This window comes from Heptranchias perlo, chromosome 41 (genome assembly GCF_035084215.1).
Source record: "Heptranchias perlo isolate sHepPer1 chromosome 41, sHepPer1.hap1, whole genome shotgun sequence".
NCBI lineage: Eukaryota > Metazoa > Chordata > Chondrichthyes > Hexanchiformes > Hexanchidae > Heptranchias > Heptranchias perlo.
Genome location: NC_090365.1, coordinates 5,380,305 through 5,405,159, shown reverse-complemented (window position 1 = coordinate 5,405,159; position 24,855 = coordinate 5,380,305). Strand labels below are relative to the sequence as shown.

General features: G+C 43.4%; 1 protein-coding gene across 2 annotated transcripts in view; it reads left to right on the top strand.

The window, feature by feature from the left end:
- sae1 (SUMO1 activating enzyme subunit 1) overlaps window positions 1-12,183 on the top strand; it is a 92,025-nt gene extending 79,842 nt beyond the window's left edge. For both annotated transcript variants that reach the window (XM_067974985.1, XM_067974986.1), the window contains exons 7-9: window positions 6,501-6,645; window positions 7,799-7,868; window positions 10,859-12,183. In XM_067974985.1, coding sequence (XP_067831086.1) covers window positions 6,501-6,645; window positions 7,799-7,868; window positions 10,859-10,951 — 308 coding nt within the window. In that variant the 3' untranslated portion in view covers window positions 10,952-12,183. The remainder of the gene's footprint in view (window positions 1-6,500; window positions 6,646-7,798; window positions 7,869-10,858) is intronic.
- The last annotated feature ends 12,672 nt before the right edge of the window (window positions 12,184-24,855 follow it).

Below are 24,855 nucleotides of genomic sequence, written 5' to 3'. Positions count from 1 at the left end.
GTAAAATTGGGGACTTGAGCATTTCCCCCCCCCCTCCATAATTTATTGTTTGTAAGCTGAGGGTTTTCCCCAGGTCATCAAATTACACCTTAAATTGCTTGTAGGCCTAGGTTCATTTTAGTGTAGTTTTATCAACTGCAGCAGAGTCATTTTTTCTATCATTCGATTCTATGAAATGATAGAAAACATGACTCGGTTGCAGTTTGTTCCTGATCAACTGTAAGAGGCTATAATTGGCCTCAGCACCCCTGTGGGTTTACGGTCCAATTCATCAACAGCCATGCTCTTTTGTTCAATGCACAGCTTAATTTTCATTTGTGTATGCATGAAAATATATATAAAATGTTTTCAATATAAAGAGCAATTTATTTGAACTCCTGCTGGCCTGTTGCAACAACAGTGATCGCTTAGACTGCTTAGTATAGCTGCTTTTATTTCAGCACAGTTTTAATATCAATACTAGGAGACCAGCATCTGTGAGCCAGCTTCTGTTAATCCAGCTCTCTTATTCCAGCAGCAGGCTCATAGGCCCATGATAAACAGGGTCCACTTGTCTGCCCCCAGAATAAGGTTGCTGGATTTGGTAGTGTAAACGTGGGGAGCTGGCTCACAGATGCCAGTCTCCTGGAATCAGAATTAAAACGGTGCTGATATAAAAGTCTAACCCATGGCCTAACCTACCATCCCATCAGTGTAACTTCCCATCCCATCAGTGTAACTTCCCATCCCATCAGTGTAACTTCCCATCCCATAAGTGTAACTGTATTTCACATTGGGCAGAGAATATATTAACTCAGCCATTGACAAATCGTGGCTGTAACTTTCCCAGAGAGAAGACAAAAACTGTTGGTATAAAGGGATGAAGTGTCAGTGAGTATTCAATGAGCACTGTACCTAGTCAGTTAATTACCATCTATGGAAATGACATTACTGGCAATGGAAAAAAAAATGAACAAAAGACAGACACTAGTAGTAACTAGACCAGATCCTTCTGATTGGTAGCAGAACGAGGCATTGAATAACCTGTACAGGAAATTAATAATGACAGAGCTGCTGTGTGAAACTTTCCTAAACCTTACTGCTGATTTGACTGATAAACATTTTTTCCATAATTGAAAAAGTGTGAGAAAAGATTAACCAACAAAGTCACAGGAAATGGTTGCAGAAAATAAAGTTGTCAAGATTGTACTAGGGCTGCTTTCATGCTGACCGTCGGGGTTGGTTGCAGTGCTGCCAGAAATGAGTGGCTCATCGTTTTTTCTATGCGTGATTTACTGTTGGGGAGGAGTGGTAAATATAGAAATAATGATCTTGGGCTAGATTTTTGGCAGGAAGGTTTTGTTCTACATTGACATGTGAAACTATACATGGCTGAGCTGATTAAGGCCCGTGAGCAGCTGAGCCGGACAGACACATAGGTCCAAGTTTGATCCCTGCTCAGTCTTAAGTCAGCCGCCCTCGCTTATAACAACGGTGGTCGCATTAAAATCTACCTGTGACCCTCAGCCAGGGAGAGGGAGGAAGTGGCCAGAGGTCTTGCATTGATCGCTATCCAGTGATCTCTGCTGGAAAGTCTGCATGCATTGATGTTGAGCGAGATTAGAACCAGACTCGCTTGTGGTGTCACTCGGGTCGACTGACTTGACACTCAGTCTAGGCTCATGCATAAAGTCTTGCAGCTTGGACGAGATGCAGTGGGGCTCGTATGGAGCTGCATACGCAATGTGGGTATGGGGTGGTGGTAGGGGGGTGGGGGGTGAGGAAACATTGTGATAGCCAGAGTTTTGTGTTTTAAAAAAAATTCAAAGTTTTCATGCAACCTTTGGGATCCTGAGCGAAAAAACAGTTGAGTTCTAGATTAAGAAAGATCTGCTGTTTACACATGCAAAACAGTCCTGTTCACATGTGCGCACACTGGTTTTTAAAAGATGGCAACAGAAAACTGGATTATGCAGTTCAAAACTGGACAGGTGTCTGGTTTTGCTGATAATGCGACCCTGATATGGGTAGTCTGAGCCAAAGGAAATTACTTTTGAGGTAGGGCCACTCTGTGGGGACAATTTAAAGCAAGATCAAAAATCAGTTCAAACCATTCCTGTTCTTTGGCAAAATTTGAAGCTTTTGCAGCTTCAGCTGGCATTGGCACCAGTGAGTTTCTATTTATGGGGAAGAAATATATTGGCTATAAAAAGGAGAAGCTTTAGAACACGTTTCTTCGAGTCATTCTTGCGTGACGGGATAGGAAGAATATCTCGCTTTTCCCATCTTCGAGCCCCAGCAAGCTACAAATTGTGAGGTGCATTAGATTCTCAGCACAAATCAGCATTCACTCTGGACATCAGCCAGAACTGCTGCAGTAATTCTAGTGCCCTTAAATACATAGGACTGTTTGTGGGCATGGTGGCTCAAAGCAGGTGCCCTCGACGTGACCTAGAGCAGAAGGATGCTCCAGAATAATAGTAATACAGCACTAAGAGCGAGCAACACTGGCGCCGCTTTTGTATTGCTCCAGTACAGCTGGCTCCCTACTACGCGAGTCTCGTGTAGTCGACAACAACACCAAAGAAAACTTGCCAGATTCATTGACATTGCTGGCCACAGTGAATCTAGCAAATTAACTCTGGTGGTGCCACTGGCTGCAACAGACACATGTATTGGGAGCCGATGGCACTGCATAAATGCAGCTGTTGAAACTTTTAAAAAATATTTTGCAACCAACACATTTGCCTTGTGAGTTGGTATTTTTTCCTCTTTCTATTTAAAGGATTTTTGTTCTATGGGCACACCAAAATGTCAGTTTTGATATTTGCTTCTTTTATTATCTACAGTCTCCCATCTAGTAATTTTAGGTGCTTTAACGCTACAGGAATGCAACTAACTGCATGAGGCCATACTCCATTAGCTGCGCTGCTTAACATTTATAAACCCAGTGTCACTAGCCAGTGTATTCTGTGTATTTGCTACATGGCAATGTCCACGTAGTGGGCTGCCAGTTATAATTGAATCACGTTATTGAGCATTAATCCATAGTTGAATGCCTTGGTCATGGTTGTATATATTGTATAATGATTATGTTTACACAGCAACAATCTCATGGAAGTACTCAACTCTCAAACTTCCAGACTGCTTAATTGTCATCTGAACTCCAAAATGAAATATCTCTCTTGAAATTGCTCCCTCCTTTCCATTGTTTTGTGTAAGATTATGTGCAGTGGATGGGAGCTGTTCAGCTTTCATTCCTTTTTTGTTTGCATTTGGTGTCATTTGGCAGACCATGTCTGCCACCTCATGCAGTTGGTGCATAATGAAAAACTCGTTGAAGGATTAACTATTGTGAAATGATGAGTATCTGACATGTATTGTCTATGTAATCCTTACATGGAGAGACCGCAATAGAGATTAATCCTTTGTCGTTATGTTATTATAAAAGTGACCTCGGGCAGTTTCATCGTCCTTTTCTTCTCCTGGTACTTAAATCTCCCCCCCACCCCCCCCCCCCCCCTTTAATAATTTACAGCAGAACTTATACTGGTAATAAAAGGTATAATGGCCAATATTATCTCAGTTAGGGGGCCTATAGGCAATCTGCAATGGTCTTCTGTACCATTGGGCTGGTGAGGAGGCACATTGGCCAGGGTTTAGGATCCTGATCAATATCCAGTAACCCTGGCTGAAAGGCTGTCGAGCGAAGACGAGGTCAAACTTGGGATCTTCCTCTGCACTCCTCATTCCCTGTACCTCCAGCTCCCTGGGTCCAATAGGGTGCCAGCCCTCTGCAAATCCTCTTGTGAAGAATGGGCAGCTGATGATCATGGAACTGTATCCGAACAGGAATAAAGAGGAAGAAAGAAATTGGGGACGGGGGAGGAGGGAGAGATGCTAAAAAATATATATAACTTGAGCAATAGTGGGATGGGTGAATATATCAATTTAGGAAGCTGACCATTGCTTGTTACTGCTGGTCCTGATCCACCCTCTATGTAACAACAATCATTCCGTGTCCTATTTTCTCTTTTGGACTAATTTTTTTCCCTTTTTCCTGCTGGAGTATAATTGCACAGGTTACTGCCGCTCTCTGGTATCTCACTAAAGTGGCTATCCTTCGTTCTTTAACATCTACACATATGCACTTTCCAGCAAGGGTCACCAGATGACAATCATTATCCGTGAAGTGGCTTTTTTTTTAACCACGGATGAGATAAGCGAACTCAGCACAGATTGGACATCGAACCTGAGACCTGTGTTAGTGCTAAACCATGCTGTACATTTACTTATTAAATGATTCACCCCCTACCACCACCCTACAAGTTCTTAATTACTTTGTCAACCTTATTTAAGAAATTGATGTTCGGGTTGAGAAGACTATAATTTTATGGGATTGCCTTGTAGATGCATTTATATTCAGTATAGTTATGGTTACCTTTTTAGACTTGCCTCTTAACACTCAGACAAATGTGGTGCCAGTCGCTTTGTGTTTGAAGTGAACTCTTGCTCCATTGTCTCCAGTGACTTGATTACTCCCACAGCATAGAGAAGATGGAGTGCCCAGATAAACGCCAACAAGAGACGCAGCTGTCTGGAGCAATGCCGGTGAAAGACCGTCACTTTTTCATACTGTTTATTCTCTCTTATCAAATAGCTGTCCAAGTGTCGGCAACAGTGCATCCACCTCCCACACACGTAGCGTACACTTGGAGTGTTGGAGATTATTTTTACATTAGCAGTGAAACAAAAATTTGAAGAGGAAGTAACTGTCCTGTGTGTGTTACAAAAGGCTGTTATGGATCACAGAAGCTGCAGATAATTTTAGTCTAGCACAGTGGGAACTTGTTAACCTGGCGGCCATAGAGCTGAGAGGCTGGATTTGAGTAGAAATACAGGGAATGGGAGTCCTTTCACATGTGGGACCTGTGTTAGGATCTAGCCCAGTCTGGTGGAATGAGTGTTTGTTCGTTCTCTCACTCTCACTCCCTCTCTCTCTCTCTCTCTCTCTCTCTCTCTCGCCTGGCTGATGAGTCCCAAGATAAATTAATTTGGATAGTTTCAACTACATTCCAAATGGATGCAGAACTTGCTCCAAATTCCCAGCAAGGTTGGGGTTCAGTGGCATAGCACTGTACAATCTCTCTTTACTTCAACTTTCATGACAGCAGTATTCTTCTGGGGAATCAGAGGGCTTCTTTGCAGAGCAGCCAGTTGCTGGTTTTGGAGTGCCATCAGCAGATTCCTGGGAGCAGGCTGTTGAGCCCCCTACCTTGGGTTGGGAGGCTTTGTTCCACGAGTGTGTTGCTGTTTTCCCCCATAGCAAGCTGATCAATTCCAAACCTTTGACTTGGGTTTTATCCCTGGAAATGTCATCCAAATATAAGGATACCAATTCCCACTCCAGTGAATGGTGGTCAATGGCTTATTCTTTTCCACAATGGAATACCTACCTACACCAATTGAAATAAGTCTTCTGAAGCAAGAGAGAGAGAAAACTATTTTCTTTTACAATTGCCTTTCGGTTGCAACCTGTTCCGTTATATGCGAAGTACGTACACCGCATTGGGTTGTAGACTAATCTGGATACTGATCTCAGGAGGTAATTGTGTAGGCATTGTCTTTTATATTAAAAAAATTATTGGAGGAGGAAGAGGGTGACAATTTATTTTTTGTTCAAAATCCATTTGCCTTCCCTTCAGCTTTTTCAGGAAGAAAATAAGAAGCGCACTATAAAATTCTTCTTGGAAATTTTAATTAAAGCATTTTATTGTCCCCATGGAGCCCCCAATTGGGGAATCCTGCTTCGTGAGGCTGTTTAGCATCGTCCTGAATGGTGAAGGTCTCTGTGTATCTGGGAGCACTTTGTAGTAAACTGTGGTCAACGGCACAGCTTCAAACCAGCCTGACCACAGTAAATATTGGGATGGTAGTGCAACTTCAAACCTGCCTGAGCGTTACTCCGGATCTGCCTAATGTGGGGAAGCCGTGCTGCTACTGCCTGGAGAAATTTGCATTCCCAGCCCGTGGGGTGGTTTCTCTTGGCCGTTTGAAGTTGAGTCCACCAGAGTTTGCGATGGACGCACTTCCCACTGGTAACCTAACAGGAGCAGTCAAACAGGGAAGAAGACCTTATTCCAGGTTCTGCATAACCATAGAATCTTACAGCACAGAAGGAGGCCATTTGGCCCATTGTGCCTGTGCTGGCTCTTTGAAAGAGCTTCCAATTAGTCCCACTCCCCTGCTCTTTCCCCATAGCCCTGCAGATTTTTCCTTTTCAAGTATATATTCAATTCCCTTTTGAACGTTGCTATTGAATATGCTTCCATCACCCTTTCAGGCAGTGAATTCCAGATCATCATAACTCGCTGTGTAAAAAAAATTCTCCACATCTCCCCTCTGGTTCTTTTGCCAATTACCTTAAATTTGCCAGTGATAAAATGCCCTGTGAGATATCCTTTTAAGAAGTGAACGATCGTGTTTGTTGCCTTCAGTGTTCCTGTTATTTTCTCTGACAGTTCTGTTGAAATTCCGAACTGATAAGGACCGAGATCCATTGCCCGAGAGCTATGGGGACGATTCCGACCTACTGCTGCAACTGAGGAATGACGTATTGGATTCTTTGGGGGTGAAAAGTGACCTGCTTACGGATGAGTTCATCAGGTAAATTGGTTGTCTCTTTATTCATTCCAGTGATGAAAAGTACATGTGAATATCTTACCGACCTAGGAACCTCATCCTGGAGAAAATCCAGAGATTAAACGGCCCACTTGTACCTGTTTATTATGACTTCCCCTTCTCTTCTGAAGGCGCTGATTCTTGCTGCGGGACTGTTCTGTAAAGTGCCAGCTACTCTCAGGTACTTTGCCTAAGTGGCCACTCTTTGTGTGGACCCAGACAACGATGTACACACTATTTAACCATGAGGGAGGCAGGGATAAACCTGATCCTGTGCTCGCAAGTGGATCGTCCAGTGGGGGAAGTCAGTGGCTGTTGAGCAGGAGCTCTGTCAGACTCTCCCTCTCCCACTGCCTGCCATCCCAGGCCTGCCACCCCCCCACCCCAAAAAAAAGTCAGAATAGCACCATACAAACTTTTGTGTAAACAAGTAAGTTTTCCTGCTGGGGAATGAGAGATTAACCGAAAGGATTACTTCATATATACAGTGTTTGCTGATGGTCATGACAGATGGTAAGATAAAACCAAGGAGGGAACCATTTGTACCATGAAGGGCAGGTTTCTGTTTAATATCACAGGCAGAAAGGGTGCCTCTTCCTTCAACTTATAGAATAATCAAAATTATTATGCAGAAAATTCAGACTGTACAAGATTTTCAATCTTTTGAACATACTGCAGATTTTTTTTCTGAATTTATTTCTGTTCATTAAAATTGGCGAATGGAATACTTCAATCTTTTTGCACCATATGTCATCATGAAACGCTCCAGGGTCAGGTTAGACTCTGGATCCCCAGGACAGAGAGGGGGAAGAAGGTCCAGAGTTTCTTCTGCTGCTTGCTATACCGTCATCTCTGCTTGTCCAGGCTCAGCTGTGGTAATCACCCCCTTGTAGGGAGCAGCCTGCAAACACTCTGTGTCTAGGCTCTCACATGAAGAATGGTTATTAGGTGAGGTACTGGAGGGCACTGCTGGTGCCCTTGAAACCAAACCCCACATTCTGGAGAGGAGCAGAGAAGACTGGGAAGAAGAAAAATTAAATAGCTAATTTAAAAATAAACAAAGTTGATTCTGATTTCTGTATAAGCAAACCTAATTTCTTAGTTGTAAAATTATAAACGATATATTTCTTTCCCTCAGCTATTGTTTCTCAGAGTTAGCACCGGTCTGTGCTGTTGTGGGAGGAGTACTCAGTCAGGAAATTGTAAAGGTAAGACTGTCAGTAAATTATTCATCAGTAAATATTAATTTGTTCAACACATGCACACGTTTCTTCTGGTGAGAGGTATGACTGAGAGTGGTCCACGGACACTGCTACCTTCAGCTCGTATACTATTTTTATGGCGGCTGAAGCACAGAGTGATGGCTGTCAACTTGCCTGGCAAGAAAGTGTGCAGTGGTTTTGGTACTAGAGTAGCCACCCAGAGGTTGTGGGTTCACATTCCACCATGGCAAGTTGGGAGATTGAATCTGGTACTTTTTTCTGGTCCCAGCCCATAATCATGAAAGTTGCCGGATTATTGTAAACTGGCTTGTAATTAATGGTCAACACGTGACCCCAATCCATACATTATATGGTTGATTCTTGATCCCCTTTGCAGTGACCTAGTCTGCAAAGCCAGTGTGGAGTGGTCAGAAGTTCTAAACTTCAGCATTAGGACCTCAAAGTTCATTTCATACCAGGGTGAACTGCTCTACTGTTTCCAGGTTCTCTTTCAGGAGGGTTGAGAGCTCTCCTGGTGGCCTCTTGTCAGTCCTGACTTCAGATTCTTTACTTCCCTCAGTCCTTTCCCAAACAGCCATTCTTTTGGTTGTGTCTGTGCTCTTCCTGCATCACATAAAACGTGGTTCTGCATCTTGTGTCATCTTGATTATAATCAGGAGGGTAAGGTTTGGAAAGAGAATCAGGTAATTAGATACCTGACAAAAGGGCTGGACTGTGTTCTGAAATGATGCACAGTTCATCTTTCACCAGGTACAGTGCGTGGATGTGAAACTGGTTAAATGACACAAGCTTGTGTTCCCTTTAACAGGGCATTATTGTTGAGCTCCATTGAAATTCTGGGAATGAACTGATTATAGTACCTTGTCCTCCAAGTGCATAAGAACAGAAGTAGACTAACAGGTCCTACTGCGTGATAGGAGAATGTAAAGTATGCCTTGTTGAGCTTGATGGGGCTGGGGGTCCATTCTATAGCAATAGGAGGTTTTAGGGGAATCTCACTAGCCATACCTTAAGATGGTTGTTAAGAATTTGGATCCGTCGTAGATACTTTCTCGGGCTCAGTGGAATCGGTCACTCCTATAAGCGGTCGAAGTGCTGTACTTCTATTGGAGTTGACTCACACTATCTACTTTATGATAGCGGGTATCTGGGTTGTAACAGTGAAACACCCCTGTGATTGGAGTAATGGACTGGATCTTTGTGTCTTTGGCATGTGTACTTCTTCAATCTCTCTGAAGGCAGAACTAGCTAACAGTAGATGAAAAGTTTGGTTCCAAAAGTAAGTTGTTTTATTCCACAGCAAAGGTGAAACATACACAGCAACAGGTATGATCAGGGTAGCCTACTTCAATTGGTACAACTTATATTTATGTAATGATAAAATAAAGACTGTGCCACACCACACCTTGGGTAATGGAGCTTTGTACAGAACTGAGCTGGATTTTAATGCCTGTAGAGAACTGACTAGTCCATCACCTTTTCACTAACATTAAGATGATTAAAAGTTAAGAATTTCAACATTACTTTTTTACTGGTTACAGCTATTGTGAGAATAACTTCTTCAAGTGGCCCCTTACTTCCAGCTTAAATTCAACGTAGTGACTTCCTGCCTGAATTATGCTATACAGTTTGCACTACAAAATATGCAGTATAGCTGGTTTATTATTAGTGTCATTAAAAGTGTTTATACCAACTGATTAAACGGTGGAACCATTTTAGGGCTGCCCAACAATTGTGTGTAAAGCAGTAATTCTACGAACCAATTTCTCCATTAGGAACCTGTGCCTAATTATTAAGCATCAGTGTCATTAACAGTGTCATTTGCATGACCAGGCCTCATTTAACCAACTTGTACATGTATGTTTTGTCAGTATGCCATCAAAACGTTTCATGCTGTTGTTGCCAACCGATTTACATAACATATACTTTTCAAAATGTGGTGGTGTGTGGTTTTTGACATTTTTAATTTACTGCTTGAGGATCGTTGGGTGAAAGAAAGAAGGAAATAACTTGCATTTTTATAGCACCTTTCACCACCTCAGGACATCCCAAAGCGCTTTACAGCCTATGAAGTAATTTTGAAGTGTAGTCACTTGGTAATGTGGGAAACGTGGCAGCCAATTTGCACACAGCATGATCCCACATACAGCAATGTGATAAATGACCAGATAATCTCTCTTAGTGATGGTTGAAAGATAAATATTGGCCAGGAGACCAGGACTTCCCTGCTCTTCATCGAAATAGTGCTGTGGGATCTTTTACATCCATCTGAGAGGACTGTCGGGGCCTCGGTTTAATGTCTCATCCGAAGGATGGCATCTCTGCCAGTGCAGCACTCCCTCAGTATTGCACTGGAGTGTCAGGCTAAATTTTGTGATCAAGCCTCTGAAGTGGGACTTAAACCCACAACCTTCTGACTGAGAGGCGAGAGTGCTACCCAATGAGCCACACCTGACGTGGGTAATTCAAAACCTACAACTAGAGTGTTTCACAGTATTAGAATTTTTAAATGGCTTGAAATTCAAACATAATATTGCTTGTTATCATAGCACATAACTCGTTCTGATCGTGCAGATTCTGTTAGTCAGGAATGCTACAATTGACCTCAATGCCCTGGACAAGTGAGGGGTAACAATCAGGATGGGCTCCTCATCACTACTTAATGATCCAGCTTGAAAAGCTTGAATACAGGGTGAGGACTGGATCAGGCTTGGTTGTGATGATCTCTGCAGATAAATAGCCTGACAACACTCACTAAGCTTACATCTATGTGAAGAATAGATACATGGGTGAGGTAGTGGAGAGTGTCTCTGGACCCACAGTGCAGCAAGAATTTTAGAAGAGGATGGTGGCAGAAAGTCTAGGGGGAAGTTGATGCAAATGCAAATCTGGTGGATTTATAAATAACTTTTGTAATGAACTGGGGCTGCTCATAATATGTGAGGAATGGCTGACGATGGATGTGTTCTTCACAGGCCTTGTCCCAAAGAGACCCTCCACACAACAACTTCTTCTTCTTTGATGGAATGAAAAGTAACGGGATTGTCGACTGTATTGGACCCAAATGAAGAAAGGATACGGAAGATCCGAAATGGTTATTGTGTCCTGAACGCACATATATCCAACGACCTCTACAGCCTCTAACAAAAAAATCGTCAATGAATATCAATACTAAAATGAGTCTGGACAATGTTACCAAAAAAAACCAAAATTATTTTATAAGAAACTGCAGGAATTGGACTTGACAACATAAACAGGCAGTGGTGAAGATATCACTGTTTGAAATCTCCAAATTGCAAATAAATGCAGTCAAAGCTACTTGTATGCAAATACTCAGTTTCAGTTTATCAGTAATGCTGGTGTAATTTTTGTCTCATGCAGGTCTGGCTATGAGCAATTTGTCATGTCCTGTTGTATTCAATCGGATTGGCTGTATATTTCAATATTGGGTACTGTTTGTGGATGTATGTGTGTTCTTCCTCCCCGTACCTTCCTACATTCATACACACGCATGTATACCCACTCACGTCATTGAGGTTTTTATAGGCAAGTCATAACAAGCTTAAGTATTCAGTCCACCCACCAAAACGCTGAAACTAATATTACAGTCATAATGTCATTCAAATTCCAGAGCAGCTTTATTACTGCAATATTTTTATTAACTCTGAACAAAAAATTAATAAAAACTTTAAACATTTCTTGCCCTGCCTTCCCCTTTCCCTGGTTCTCTCTTTGTCTTCATTCTTCACTGCAGGATGCTCCTTTCTCTTGCTCCTGTCTTCCGTAGGTATTTGGCTGAAAACCGGCTCCAAAGACTAGTATCATCAGCCAGTGAAATACCAGAAACGTGAAGATTGACACGGCTGCATCATAGGTGCAACCACATCAACCATTGATGCATAAAGATCCATCAAACTTAGGAACGGCCAAACTGAGAGATTCACCTGTCATTCCTGGATCACTAAGATATCCGGTGAGTGAGCTGATCCATGCTGCTGAAAATTAGATGCGTTGAAGGCTCTGCGGTCTATTTGACCTCATCCTTCTATAAATACCAACCCCAATGTCTTCCTGTTTGAGCTTAACAAACAGGGCCTCATCCGAAGGACAGTACCACCTTGCAGTGCAGCACTCTGTGGTACGGCACCGGGCTGTTGATAGCTTATAGCCTCGGGTATGGGTTCAAGGTTTTGAGTCAAGAATTATATGCTTGGAAGTCAAGAAATATCCTGCCCACAGCACTCTTTACTTCTGCACACCACTAAGAAATAAACAATGATTAAAAAGCTGACAACAGACAGATCATATGTATAGTGTATCTTAATTCAATAAACCTAGTTCAGAGTCTTGAGGATCTTGAAATATATGGGGTAATTCAGCCCACCCCCCAGCCCCATATTGTGTTGTACTAATCCATTCACAATAGATGATTCCATTGCTTAGAATTTATAGCACAGAAACGGGCCATTTAACCCAACTGGACTATGTCGGCGTTTATGCTCCACACGAGCCTCCTCCCACGCTACTTCATCTCACCCTATCAGCATATCCTTCTTTTCCTTTCTCCTTCATGTACTTATCTAGCATCCCCTTAATTACATCTATGCTATTCACTTCAACTACTCCATGTGGTAGCGACTTCCACATTCTAACCACTCCCTGGATAAAGAAGTTTCTCCTGAATTCCCTGTTGGATTTATTAGTGATCATCTTATATTTATGACCCCTAGTTTTGGACTCCCTACAAGTGGAAACATCTTCTCTACGTCTACCCTATCAAACCCTTTCATAATAAAGATCTCTATCAGGTCACCTCTTGGTCTCTTTTCTAGAGAATAGAGCCCCAGCCTTTCCTGATAGTTATAACTTCTCAGATAACTTCTGGTATCATCCTTGTAAATCTTTTTTGCACATTCTCCAGCACCTCTCCAGTTCTAGGTTTAATTACAGATCCATTGGGGAGCTCCGGTTGACCCAGGCAAACCTGTGCTAAGGAGGGGGAGAGATCAGCCAAGGTCCCAATTCCTGTTCCTGATTGCTGTCCAGTGACACCACCTCCCCACTGCAAGGTGCATGTATGCGGGATCTGGAGAGGACATGAATGGGACAGGATGCACTGTCCATTATCCTGTGGACGTCACTTAACAAGGTACCGAAAGGCAGCTGGCGTCCTTGGTAATGTATTCCAGTAAGAGTCACCGTCTTTGGTGGGAGGGGAGTTATCTCCATGCTGTTGCAATATACTGTCTGCCACCCTTTTACTGTTAATGAACAGGCTGCTTTTGCAGCAGGAAAATCGGGAATTTCTTGTGAGCCTGAAACTTTTGAGGACAGGATCTCTCACTGCAATCGGAAGTCGGATTGTTGGAAGGAGTGCAACAATGGTTGTACAGACACAGGCAGGGCTACGTTTCATATAAATAATTGGGCTAATGCACTGAATTTTCCAGGAAATGATTAGTTAGTTAACTCGGGAAGCCAAATGTTTAAAGCTACACCAGCAAGCAGGCAGGGTAGCCTTGGAAAATCCTACTGGGGTAGAGCCTGCCAGGAACTTGGGCCAGAAAAAGTGATAATATTTGTTTACTGTTAAACAATTAGAGATTCTGTGGGAAACAAAAGATGATGTCATTGTAGTTGTGCCCAATAATTAACAAGCCATTTCTACTAAAAGTAGTCTGTGACACTTCACTTGCATTAACTCTTTGTGTTATCTTTTTATAAGAGGTCTTGAGAGTATTAGTGTATCAAAGTTTAGTTGCGTTTGTTTCTGTGGCAATAGTTCTGCACCCAGGACTGTACAACTGTGCACATGAAATTATTTTGTACTTTTTCTATTTAAAAAAGGGCCTGGAAATTACTGCCTAGGATGTTAGTGTGTAAACACTTAATGCTCTCTGCTATTTTAATAGAGGTGTTGACCCTTTGATTTTAACTAGGTTAACGCCCTCTGTTAAAATAGCACAGAGTGGATTTGATACGAGCATGTTAAACACACGCCCAACAATATCACACTGTAACACTTCCAGACTTGTATTCCTTTTCTTGATGTAGTTGATTGCAGACTAGATGTGTTACTCTTAAGTAGTTTTGCCTCAGCGAGGTATTAAAATTTGCAGTATGCTTTCTAATTATACACATGCAGGTATGCATCGAAACCAACGGGGGAATGCCTGCTTTACATGGTTTCAGGGATCAATTTGAAAATTGTTTTTCTGAGTGACCCTGGATTCTTGAACACCAGAGGGTTCACTTCACGGGCGAGTTATTGCTTCAGGCGAATATCCAGAGTTAGACTTCAGTAATAAATTTATGAAAGCCTCTTAGTGTTTTATTTTGTATCTTAAAAGTTTTGTAATTTTGCAGGGCAGCCTTTATGTTCTGTAAATAAAGTTGGCTTCAACCAACGTCACTAAAACAGATCAAATCATCATGATCGCTTTGCTTGCTGTGTGCAAATTGGCTGCCGCAATTCCCTACGTTACAACAGTGACAACGCTTCTAAAGTATTATTGGCTATAAAGCGCTTTGGGACGTCCCGAGGTTGTGAAAGGTGTTATAGAAATGCAAGTTCTTTATGGTTTCACTGGCTTCGGGTGACTCACCCAAGTGCCTAGTATTCATATCTGAACCGTGGCTATTCTTGTTTTACTTTTAACCTCACACTGCACTTCCTCGTAAGAATTTTTTTTGTACAGCCGTTGTTTTTGCTCCTGGTTCCTCTCCCCCCCCCCCCCCCCCCACCCCACCCCATACCCTGTTTTGACTCTCTTCAGAATGTGATGTCATAGTGCCGTGAGACGGCCCAAACAAAAGTGGCAGTGTGCCATATCAGCTCATCAGCAGACATGTGGCCGTCTGCAACATAAACAGTTTCAGAAGCAAAAGGAGAAAAGTGCTACCTTCTCCGAAACTCGACTTGCGTCAAGTCTGTTTACCTACTTTACTGAGACTGTCAGAAGGATTCGTGCCTTCGTACCAGCCATCCTCTGGTGCTTTAACCCTTTGCTGCAGCAGTGTGCAAGCAAGCACCACATCCACAGGTCATCTGAATTCAGTTTACTACGGGTGCAGTATCAATTGAGACAGGCGCCTGGGTTCTGCTCCGCCCGCCAGAGGAGGGGTCACGGCGGGACTTCTGTGGGGGTTGCCAACCCTCCAGGCTTGCCCTGGAGTCTCCGGGAATTAAAGACACTGCTGCAAACAACACCTGGGAGAAAAATCATAGCGGTGTTAAAAAAAAATGTAGCGTGTTTTTGTTCATTTTCTTTGAACACTTTTGTTTATTAGTTATAAAAATATTGGAGATGGGGAGTTTGGGGGCTATTTGACTAGGTGGGGCGTTTGGAGGCAGGAGGCCATGCAATAAACCTCCAAGAATACGTCCAACCAAAGTTGGCAACCCTAGCCTGCCGCCATGACCCGCTATATTTGTTGTGCATCTAGTGTACTTTTGTCACACGTCAAAGTGTCAGATGCTTAACAGTGTTTTAAAAAAAATGAGCAAGTAAATTAGTCACTGAGATGCACCCTAAAATTTACGAGCAACTGCCCTCTGACCTCAGTTGTTTATAATCTTCGACAGTTTCCTGAATTTGCCCATATCAACAGACCAGGCTAGCAGCTAAACATTGCAACTATGTTCCAAAATTCGAGGTTACCTGTGAGCGATGCTACGCAAGATAAGAACATAGGAACAGGAGTAGGCCATTCAGCCCCTCGTGCCTGCTCCGCCATTTGATAAGATCATGGCTGATCTGTGATCTAACTCCATATACCTGCCTTTGGCCTTTAATACCTTTGGTTGCCAAAAAGCTATCTATCTCGGATTTAAATTTAGCAATTGAGCTAGCATCAATTGCCGTTTGCGGAAGAGAATTCCAAACTTCGACCACCCTTTCTGTGTAGAAATGTTTTCTAATCTCACTCCTGAAAGGTCTGGCTCTAATTTTTAGACTGACCCCTAGTCCTAGAATCCCCAACCAGCGGAAATAGTTTCTCTCTATCCACTCTATCTGTTCCCCTTAATATCTTATAAACTTCGATCAGATCACCCCTTAACCTTCTAAATTCCAGAGAATACAACCCCAATTTGTGTAATCTCTCGTAACTTAACCCTTGAAGTCCAGGTATCATTCTAGTAAACCTACGTTGCACCCCCTCCAAGGCCAATATGTCGTTCCGAAGGTGCGGTGTCCAGAATTGTTCACAGTACTCCAGGTGCGGTCTAACCAGAGTTTTGTATAGCTGCAGCATAACTTCTGCCCCCTTGTGCTCCAGCCCTCTAGATATAAAGGCCAGCATTCCATTAGCCTTCTTGATTATTTTCTGCACCTGTTCATGACACTTCAATGGTCTATGTACCTGAACCCCTAAGTCCCTTTATACATCCACTGTTTTTAACTTTTTACCATTTAGAAAGTACCCTATTCTATCCTTTTTTGGTCCAAAGTGGATGACCTCACATTTGCCTACATTGAATTCCATCTGCCACAGTTTTGCCCATTCACCTAATCTATCAATATCCCTTTGTAATTTTATGTTTCCATCTACACTGCTTACAATGCCACCAATCTTTGTGTCACCAGCAAACTTAGATATGAGACTTTCTATGCCTTCATCTAAGTCGTTAATAAATATTATGAATAATTGAGGCCCCAAGACAGATCCCTGCGGGACTCCACTAGTCACATCCTGCCAATGTGAGTACCTACCCATTATCCCTACTCTGTTGCCTTTCGCTCAGCCAGCTTCCTAACCAAGTCTGTACTTTTCCTTCGATTCCATGGGCTTCTATCTTAGCTAACAGTCTCTTATGTGGGACTTTATCATATGCCTTCTGGAAGTCCATATAAATAACATCCATTAGTTCTACAGACCATTAGGATATTTTGCTCACCGAGCCCTCAAAATGCCATGGATTTACCTTGTCTATACATGATCGGGTAGTACCACAGGTAAGATAACTCGTCCTTTTGGTACTATTCCTCGGTGTGATGGTTATATCACATTGTGGCTTCCATCTCCAAAAATGCGTGGCAGAAGACATTGGAAAATGAGCAAGTAAAAATATTTTGGCTTGTTTCTTTATCAATTTTCTCATCCCTCCTCGCCTGGGTTTTGGTTCTATGGCTGCCTGTCACCATACTTGCCCAAGCACCTATTTGTGGTGCATGCCATGGACTGTACGACCGAGGATAGTATCCCAACTGAACCTGCTTCTGAAGTCAACACTCACGACTTCCAGCAGGAGTTACTGGAGAGCAATGAGCAGCAGGAGCCCTGGCTGATTTTCCCCTCCTTAACCTCTATCAGATCAACCTTCAACCCAAGGCCTCTGGCCACCCAGTTACCACTTTTCTCCCTACTAGTGAAAGCACTGTTCAATGGGTGTTATTAACCGCCTTACTCAAGCAACCATCCTTCATGTGTGAGGCTGGGCAGTCACAGCAGGCTATTCAACTCACTGATCAGTGAAAATAATTTTTCCTGATTTGCTTTATCATAATTGTGAACACCATTCAGATCTAATGAAAAATGCTCTTGTTTCTCCTCATAAAGTCTTTCATCCCATGTACTATCTTAGTGAATCTCTTCTACACCTCCCCCCAGGGCCATGACATAGAATCATAGAAGTTACAACATGGAAACAAGCCCTTCGGCCCAACATGTCCATGTCGCCCAGTTTATACCACTAAGCTAGTCCCAATTGCCTGCACTTGGCCCATATCCCTCTATACCCATCTTACCCATGTAACTGTCCAAATGCTTTTTAAAAGACAAAATTGTACCCGCCTCTACTACTGCCTCTGTCAGCTCGTTCCAGACACTCACCACCCTTTGAGTGAAAAAATTGCCCCTCTGGACCCTTTTGTATCTCTCCCCTCTCACCTTAAATCTATGCCCCCTCGTTATAGACTCCCCTACCTTTGGGAAAAGATTTTGACTATCGACCTTATCTATGCCCCTCATTATTTTATAGACTTCTATAAGATCACCCCTTAACCTCCTACTCTCCAGGGAAAAAAGTCCCAGTCTGTCTAACCTCTCCCTGTAAGTCAAACCATCAAGTCCCGGTAGCATCCTAGTAAATCTTTTCTGCACTCTTTCTAGTTTAATAATATCCTTTCTATAATAGGGTGACCAGAACTGTACACAGTACTCCAAGTGTGGCCTCACCAATGCCCTGTACAACTTCAACAAGACATCCCAACTCCTGCATTCAATGTTCTGACCAATGAAACCAAGCATGCCGAATGCCTTCTTCACCACCCTATCCACCTGTGACTCCACTTTCAAGGAGCTATGAATCTGTACTCCCAGATCTCTTTGTTCTATAACTCTCCCCAACACCCTACCATTAACGGAGTAGGTCCTGGCCCGATTCGATCTACCAAAATGCATCACCTCACATTTATCTAAATTAAACTCCATCTGCCATTCATCGGCCCACTGGCCCAATTTGTCAAGATCCCGTTGCAATCCTAGATAACCTTCTTCATTGTCCACAATGCCACCAATCTTGGTGTCATCTGCAAACTTACTAACCATGCCTCCTAAATTCTCATCCAAATCATTAATATAAATAACAAATAACAGCGGACCCAGCACCGATCCCTGAGGCACACCGCTGGACACAGGCATCCAGTTTGAAAAACAACCCTCTACAACCACCCTCTGTCTTCTGTCGTCAAGCCAATTTTGTATCCAATTGGCTACCTCACCTTGGATCCCATGAGATTTAACCTTATGTAACAACCTACCATGCGGTACCTTGTCAAATGCTTTGCTGAAGTCCATGTAGACCACGTCTACTGCACAGCCCTCATCTATCTTCTTGGTTAGCCCTTCAAAAAACTCAATCAAATTCGTGAGACATGATTTTCCTCTCACAAAACCATACTGACTGTTCCTAATTAGTCCCTGCCTCTCCAAATGCCTGTAGATCCTGTCCCTCAGAATACCCTCTAACAACTTACCCACTACAGATGTCAGGCTCACCGGTCTGTAGTTCCCAGGCTTTTCCCTGCCGCCCTTCTTAAACAAAGGCACAACATTTGCTACCCTCCAATCTTCAGGCACCTCACCTGTAGCGGTGGATGATTCAAATATCTCTGCTAGGGGACCCGCAATTTCCTCCCTAACCTCCCATAACGTCCTGGGATACATTTCATCAGGTCCCGGAAATTTATCTACCTTGATGCGCGTTAAGACTTCCAGCACCTCCCTCTCTGTAATATGTACACTCCTCAAGACATCACTATTTATTTCCCCAAGTTCCCTAACATCCATGCCTTTCTCAACCGTAAATACCGATGTGAAATATTCATTCAGGATCTCACCCATCTCTTGTGGTTCCGCACATAGATGACCTTGTTGATCCTTAAGAGGCCCTACTCTCTCCCTAGTTACCCTTTTGCCCTTTATGTATTTGTAGAAGCTTTTTGGATTCACCTTTGCCTGATCTGCCAAAGCAATCTCATATCCCCTTTTTGCCCTCCTGATTTCTCTCTTAACTCTACTCCGGCAATCTCTATGCTCTTCAAGGGATCCACTTGATCCCAGCTGCCTATGCATGTCATATGCCTCCTTCTTCTTTTTGACTAGTGCCTCAATCTCCCGAGTCATCCAAGGTTCCCTACTTCTACCAGCCTTGCCCTTCACTTTATAAGGAATGTGCTTACCCTGAACCCTGGTTAACACACTTTTGAAAGCCTCCCACTTACCAGACGTCCCTTTGCCTGCCAACAGACTCTCCCAATCAACTTCTGAAAGTTCCTGTCTAATACCATCAAAATTGGCCTTTCCCCAATTTAGAATTTTAACTTTTGGGCCAGACCTATCCTTCTCCATAGCTATCTTAAAACTAATGGAATTATGATCACTGGTCCCAAAGTGATCCCTCACTAACACTTCTGTCACCTGCCCTTCCTTATTTCCCAAGAGGAGGTCAAGTTTTGCCCCTTCTCTAGTCGGGCCATCCACATACTGAATGAGAAATTCCTCCTGAATACACTCAACAAATTTCTCTCCATCCAAGCCCCGAATGCTATGGCTGTCCCAGTCAATGTTGGGAAAGTTAAAGTCCCCTACTATTACCACCCTATTTTTCTTGCAGCTGTCTGTAATCTCCTTGCATATTTGCTCCTTACATATTTGCTCCTCAATTTCCCGTTGACTATTTGGGGGTCTGTAGTACAATCCTATCAAAGTGATCTCTCCCTTCTTATTTTTCAGTTCTACCCATATAGACTCAGTGGGCGAACCCTATTTTTCTTGCATGAGGCACCCAAAACTGGATACAGTATTCTAACCAGTAATTGTACACATTTGGTATTATCTACTTTGCTTTAGAACTTTATGCCCCTATTTATAAAACCTTGGATCTCATGTACTTTATTTGCACCTTTACCAATTTGTCCTCCTAATTTTAAAGATTTGTGTATCTGAACCCCAAAGTTTCTCTGCTCCTTTTAAAGTTTAACGCACTGTATATCTCAACACCCACTCGAATTGGTAAAATTTTAGATTGTAGTCTGCCTGCAGCGAAGTGTTGACTAGACATGGAGCTGGGAATTTCCTTGGATCGAGTTGTTATGATGTGGAATGAACTGCTTGACAGGGCAGCAGAAGGAGATTCAATAGTAACTTTCAAAGGGGGATTGGATATATACTTGAAAGGGAAAAAATTGCTGGTCTATGGCGAAAGCGCAGGGGAGTGGGACTAATTGGATAGCTCTTTCAAAGAGCCAGCGCAGGCATGATGGGCCGAATGGCCTCCTTCTGTGCTGTAAGATCCTAGGTCTGCTGGAACCTGTGGAGCTGTTCCCTTGTTAAGAGGCAGTGACGTCAGGAGATGAGGGGTGGCCAGTGTAAGGTGAGTTAAACTCTAAACCATATGAACCATTTCGGAGTGTGCATTAATCCTATTTTGTCGCATAAACCTTGTTTAGTGGAAGTTCAATGATATGCAGTTGCCTATTGAATAGGCAGGGTGGAGGAATATTACAACTGGTTCTCTATTATACAAAATCTTTAGAAATCCTGATTCAGTCATGAGATTTCTTAGGAAGCGTGTTTGTTTTCATGCCCAGGTTTTGGTTTCAAGCCCTGTTGGATAGTTTTTTTTGGCACTATTTTAATACCATATAAGTAGTTACGACTGCAAAATTAAATAGACTAAATAATGGAATCATTCCAACCCAGTGCCACTTCCTACCTGTACTTTTGGATTAACACGCTATCTCTCTCACACACACCTGTGGCACTGGGGCATGGCAGAAGCTCTTTTGACCTTTGCTGCACCCGCATAAAAACATGCCTCTGCCTTCGCCTGCTGTTAAGAAAATAGGTGTGTATATATATGTGTAGGTTCCTCCCTTCCCCCCCTCCCCCTGCCCCCCATGATCTAGTTGATGACCATAAAGGCAAGAAAGACTCGCCTTCATACAGCACCTTTCACATCCTCAGGACGTCCCAAAGCACTTTACAACCAATGAAGTACTTTTGAAGTGCAGTCACTGTTGGAAACGCAGCCAATTTACGCACAGCAAGCTCCCACAAACAGCAATGAAATAAATGACCAGATAATCTGTTTTAGCAATGTTGATTGAGGGATAAATATTGGCCAGGGCACTGGGGAGAACTCCCCTGCTCTTCTTCAAAATAGTGCCATGGGATCTTTTACATCCACCCGAGAGGGCACACGGGACCTCGGTTTAACATCTCATCCGAAAGACGGCATCTCCGACAGTGCAGTACTCCCTCTGTGCTGCACTGGGAGTGTCAGCCGAGATTATGTGCTCAGGTCTCTGGAGCGGGGCTTGAACCCACGACCTCCTGCCTCAGAGGGGAAAGTGCTGCCCGCTGAGCCACGGCTGACATGCATGAGGTGCAGCTGTGATATCTCCAGATTCGAATAGCTTGGTGACATTTAATCTCAAACAGTGAAGAATGGGGGGAAGAAAGTAGCCAGCAGCCTGGCTCTGGAGCTCTGTGAGAGCCTGTGCTGTGGGGGCAGGAAGGGAATTGGAGGAACATCTAAAAAGAAAATGAAAGGATGGGGGCCCTCTAAACTGCAATAATTATAAGATATGGACCCAATCGAACAAGCATCAATGTGTGGTATTAAATTGGTATTGAATTTATGTACAGCACAATTCTCTAAGGTATTTCTGCTTCGATCCGAGATCCCTTGAAGCAGCAAATTGTTTCCCCTAAATTGCCATTTTTGGCATGGTTTCCTTTCTGGTGCCCACTGCTGCTTTTCAGTCCGGGGTCTGCAGATGCTGGGAATCTTCCAGTACTTCATCTGAGCCCGTACTCAAGTGTGAGCTGGACAGCAAGTGTCGGCAAGCTATTCAGCAGCAGCAGGCATCACAGCAGAATCCGATCCCCATCCACAAGTCTATATTCCAGTAAAGAGCCCCAGATAATCTCTTAGTTTTTGGAGCAGTATTTCAACACTCCCACTGCTGGCTCACAGCACAGTCTGAACCCAGAATGAGCTGGGTTGCATGGTTTGGTTAATTTTGCCCTTTAAGCATTCTTCAGTTGACAGGGAATGAATACTTTTTCAGTTGACACATCCTTCAACTTTGCTGTAATTGATTAGATTGAAGAACCAGTTTGGATAGGGTGGAAAACTTGCTAGCCCATGAAGGATGATTGATTCTCAGACCCTTACCATGGTTTAATGAATCTGTTCATTTATTACCACACTGGGAAATATAATCTGTGATTTCTTTCATAAAAGTGGATCCACCCCTCTTTAAAGTTGATGCCTTTTTTTTGTTTTGTGTTATTGTTTTCCTCTTTCTTTCCCGAAGGTATTGACTCTTTGCTGGCACAGTTCCATGGGCACCAGATGCCCTCTGGTACCTTTCTCGGGTGGCCATTATTCATGTGTGAGCCTTCACAATAACTGCCAACATTTCCAAGGCAATGGGAGGGATTTTGTCTTATGTGTCTCTGTCTTGATTGATCCTTTGTGCTCTTTCATTTGAGGATTTCATTGTCCCTCTGATTCCAAAATTGCGTGGGCAATAATTTCTTGAAATATGGGCACCATACTCCTCAAGCACTTCAGCAACTCTTCATTTAACTCAGTCTTTCCTTCCTCCTACAATGTTCAGTTTTTTAAAATTCAAACTCGGTGTCAGCTAATCATGGCTTAACTCATTCATTCTTGAGATATGGGTTTCGCTGGCAAGGCTGGCATTTATTGCCCATCCCTAGTTGCTCTGGAGAAGGTGGTGCTGAGCGGCTGCAGTCTGTGAGGTGAAGGTTCTCCCACAGTGCTGTTAGGTCGGGAGTTCCAGGATTTTGACCCATCGACGACGAAGGAACGGCAGATATATGTCCAAGTCGGGGTGGTGTGTGACTTGGTGGGGGGGGGGGATCTTGGAGGTGATGGTGTTCTCATGCACCTGCTGCCCTTGTCCTTCTGGGTGGAGAAGGTCACGGGTTTGGGATGTCCTGGTGCCTTGCACTTTAGACCTAGGATTTTCACATTTTAAAAAACGCAGGCAAAGTTTTTGAATCTGTTGACTTGTGAGACAGGGTTCACACCTAAAAATATTAACTAGTCTGTTCTCTCCACAGTTGCTATGTAACCTACTGAGTGTTTCCAGCATTTTCTGTTTTTGTGCTCACTGATCTACATTGGCTCCTGATCCGGCAACACCTCAAATTTAAAATTCTCACACTGGTGTTCAAATCCCTCCATGGTCTCACCCCCCCCTTTCTCTGTAACCTCCTCCAGCCCTACAACCCTCCGAGATCTCTGCGCTACTCCAATTCTGGCCTCTTGCGCATCCCCAATTTCCTTCGCTCCACCATCGGCGACCATGCCTTCAGCTGCCTAGGCATAAGCTCTGGAATTCCCCCCCCTAAACCTCTCTGCCTATCTACCTCTCTCTCCTCTTTTAAGAAGCTCCTTAAAACCTACCTCTTTGATCAAGCTTTTGGTCACTTGTTCTAATATCTCCTTATGTGGTTTGGTGTAAAAATTTGTCAGATAATCGCTCCTGTGAAGGGCCTTGGGACGTTTTACTACGTTAAAGGCACCATATGAATGCAAGTTGTTTTTTGTTGTTGGCTGTGGATGGTTGTGAGAGAGGTATTCACTGAAGTAGATCTGCCTGTTGCGTGAGCCTACCTGTTTTCTGCTGTAATAGGGGACAGAGATCTGTGCAGATTAAGGAAATCAACTGTCGTCTCGTACTTTGAGCTGGAGGTCCCCTATTGCAACAGATTCAGTCACGCTAACTATTAGGAGCTTGCTATTTGCTGTATGTGCTTTTAACATCTGATGCACTGTGATAATGTGTGGCATGGTTCGATGTGGGCTAGGACAGCAGGAAGGGGTGGGACAACCCTGCGCCCAGGAGCGAGATGACTGAGCCATGTTTCCCCTGATTGCTATCTATTGACCCCTGCTGGAAAGTGTGCTGGTGGATGCTGGACATGGATAAGGTGAATCATGGCTGTGATACCTAAAAAAATATAAAGACTTGCATTTATATAGCGCCTTTCACAGTTTCAGGATGTCGCAAAGCGCTTTACAGCCAATTAAATACTTTTGAAGTGTAGTCACTGTTGTTATGTAGGAAACACGGCAGCTAATTTGCGCACAGCAAGATCCCACAATGTGACAATGACCAGATAATCTGTTTTAGTGATGTTGGTTGAGGGATAAACATTGGCCAGGACACTCTGGAGAACTCCCCTGCTCTTCTTCAAAATAGTGCCCGTGGGATCTTTTATCGAGGGGGCAGACGGGGCCTCGGTTTATCATCTCATCCGAAAGATGGCACCTCCCACAGTGCAGCACTCCCTCAGTACTGCACCGGGAGTGTCAGCCTAGATTATATGCTCAAATTTCTGGAGTGGGACTTGAACAAATGACCTTCTGACTCAAGAGGGGAGAGTGCTACCCACTGAACTATGGCTGGCACAATAACACACACAC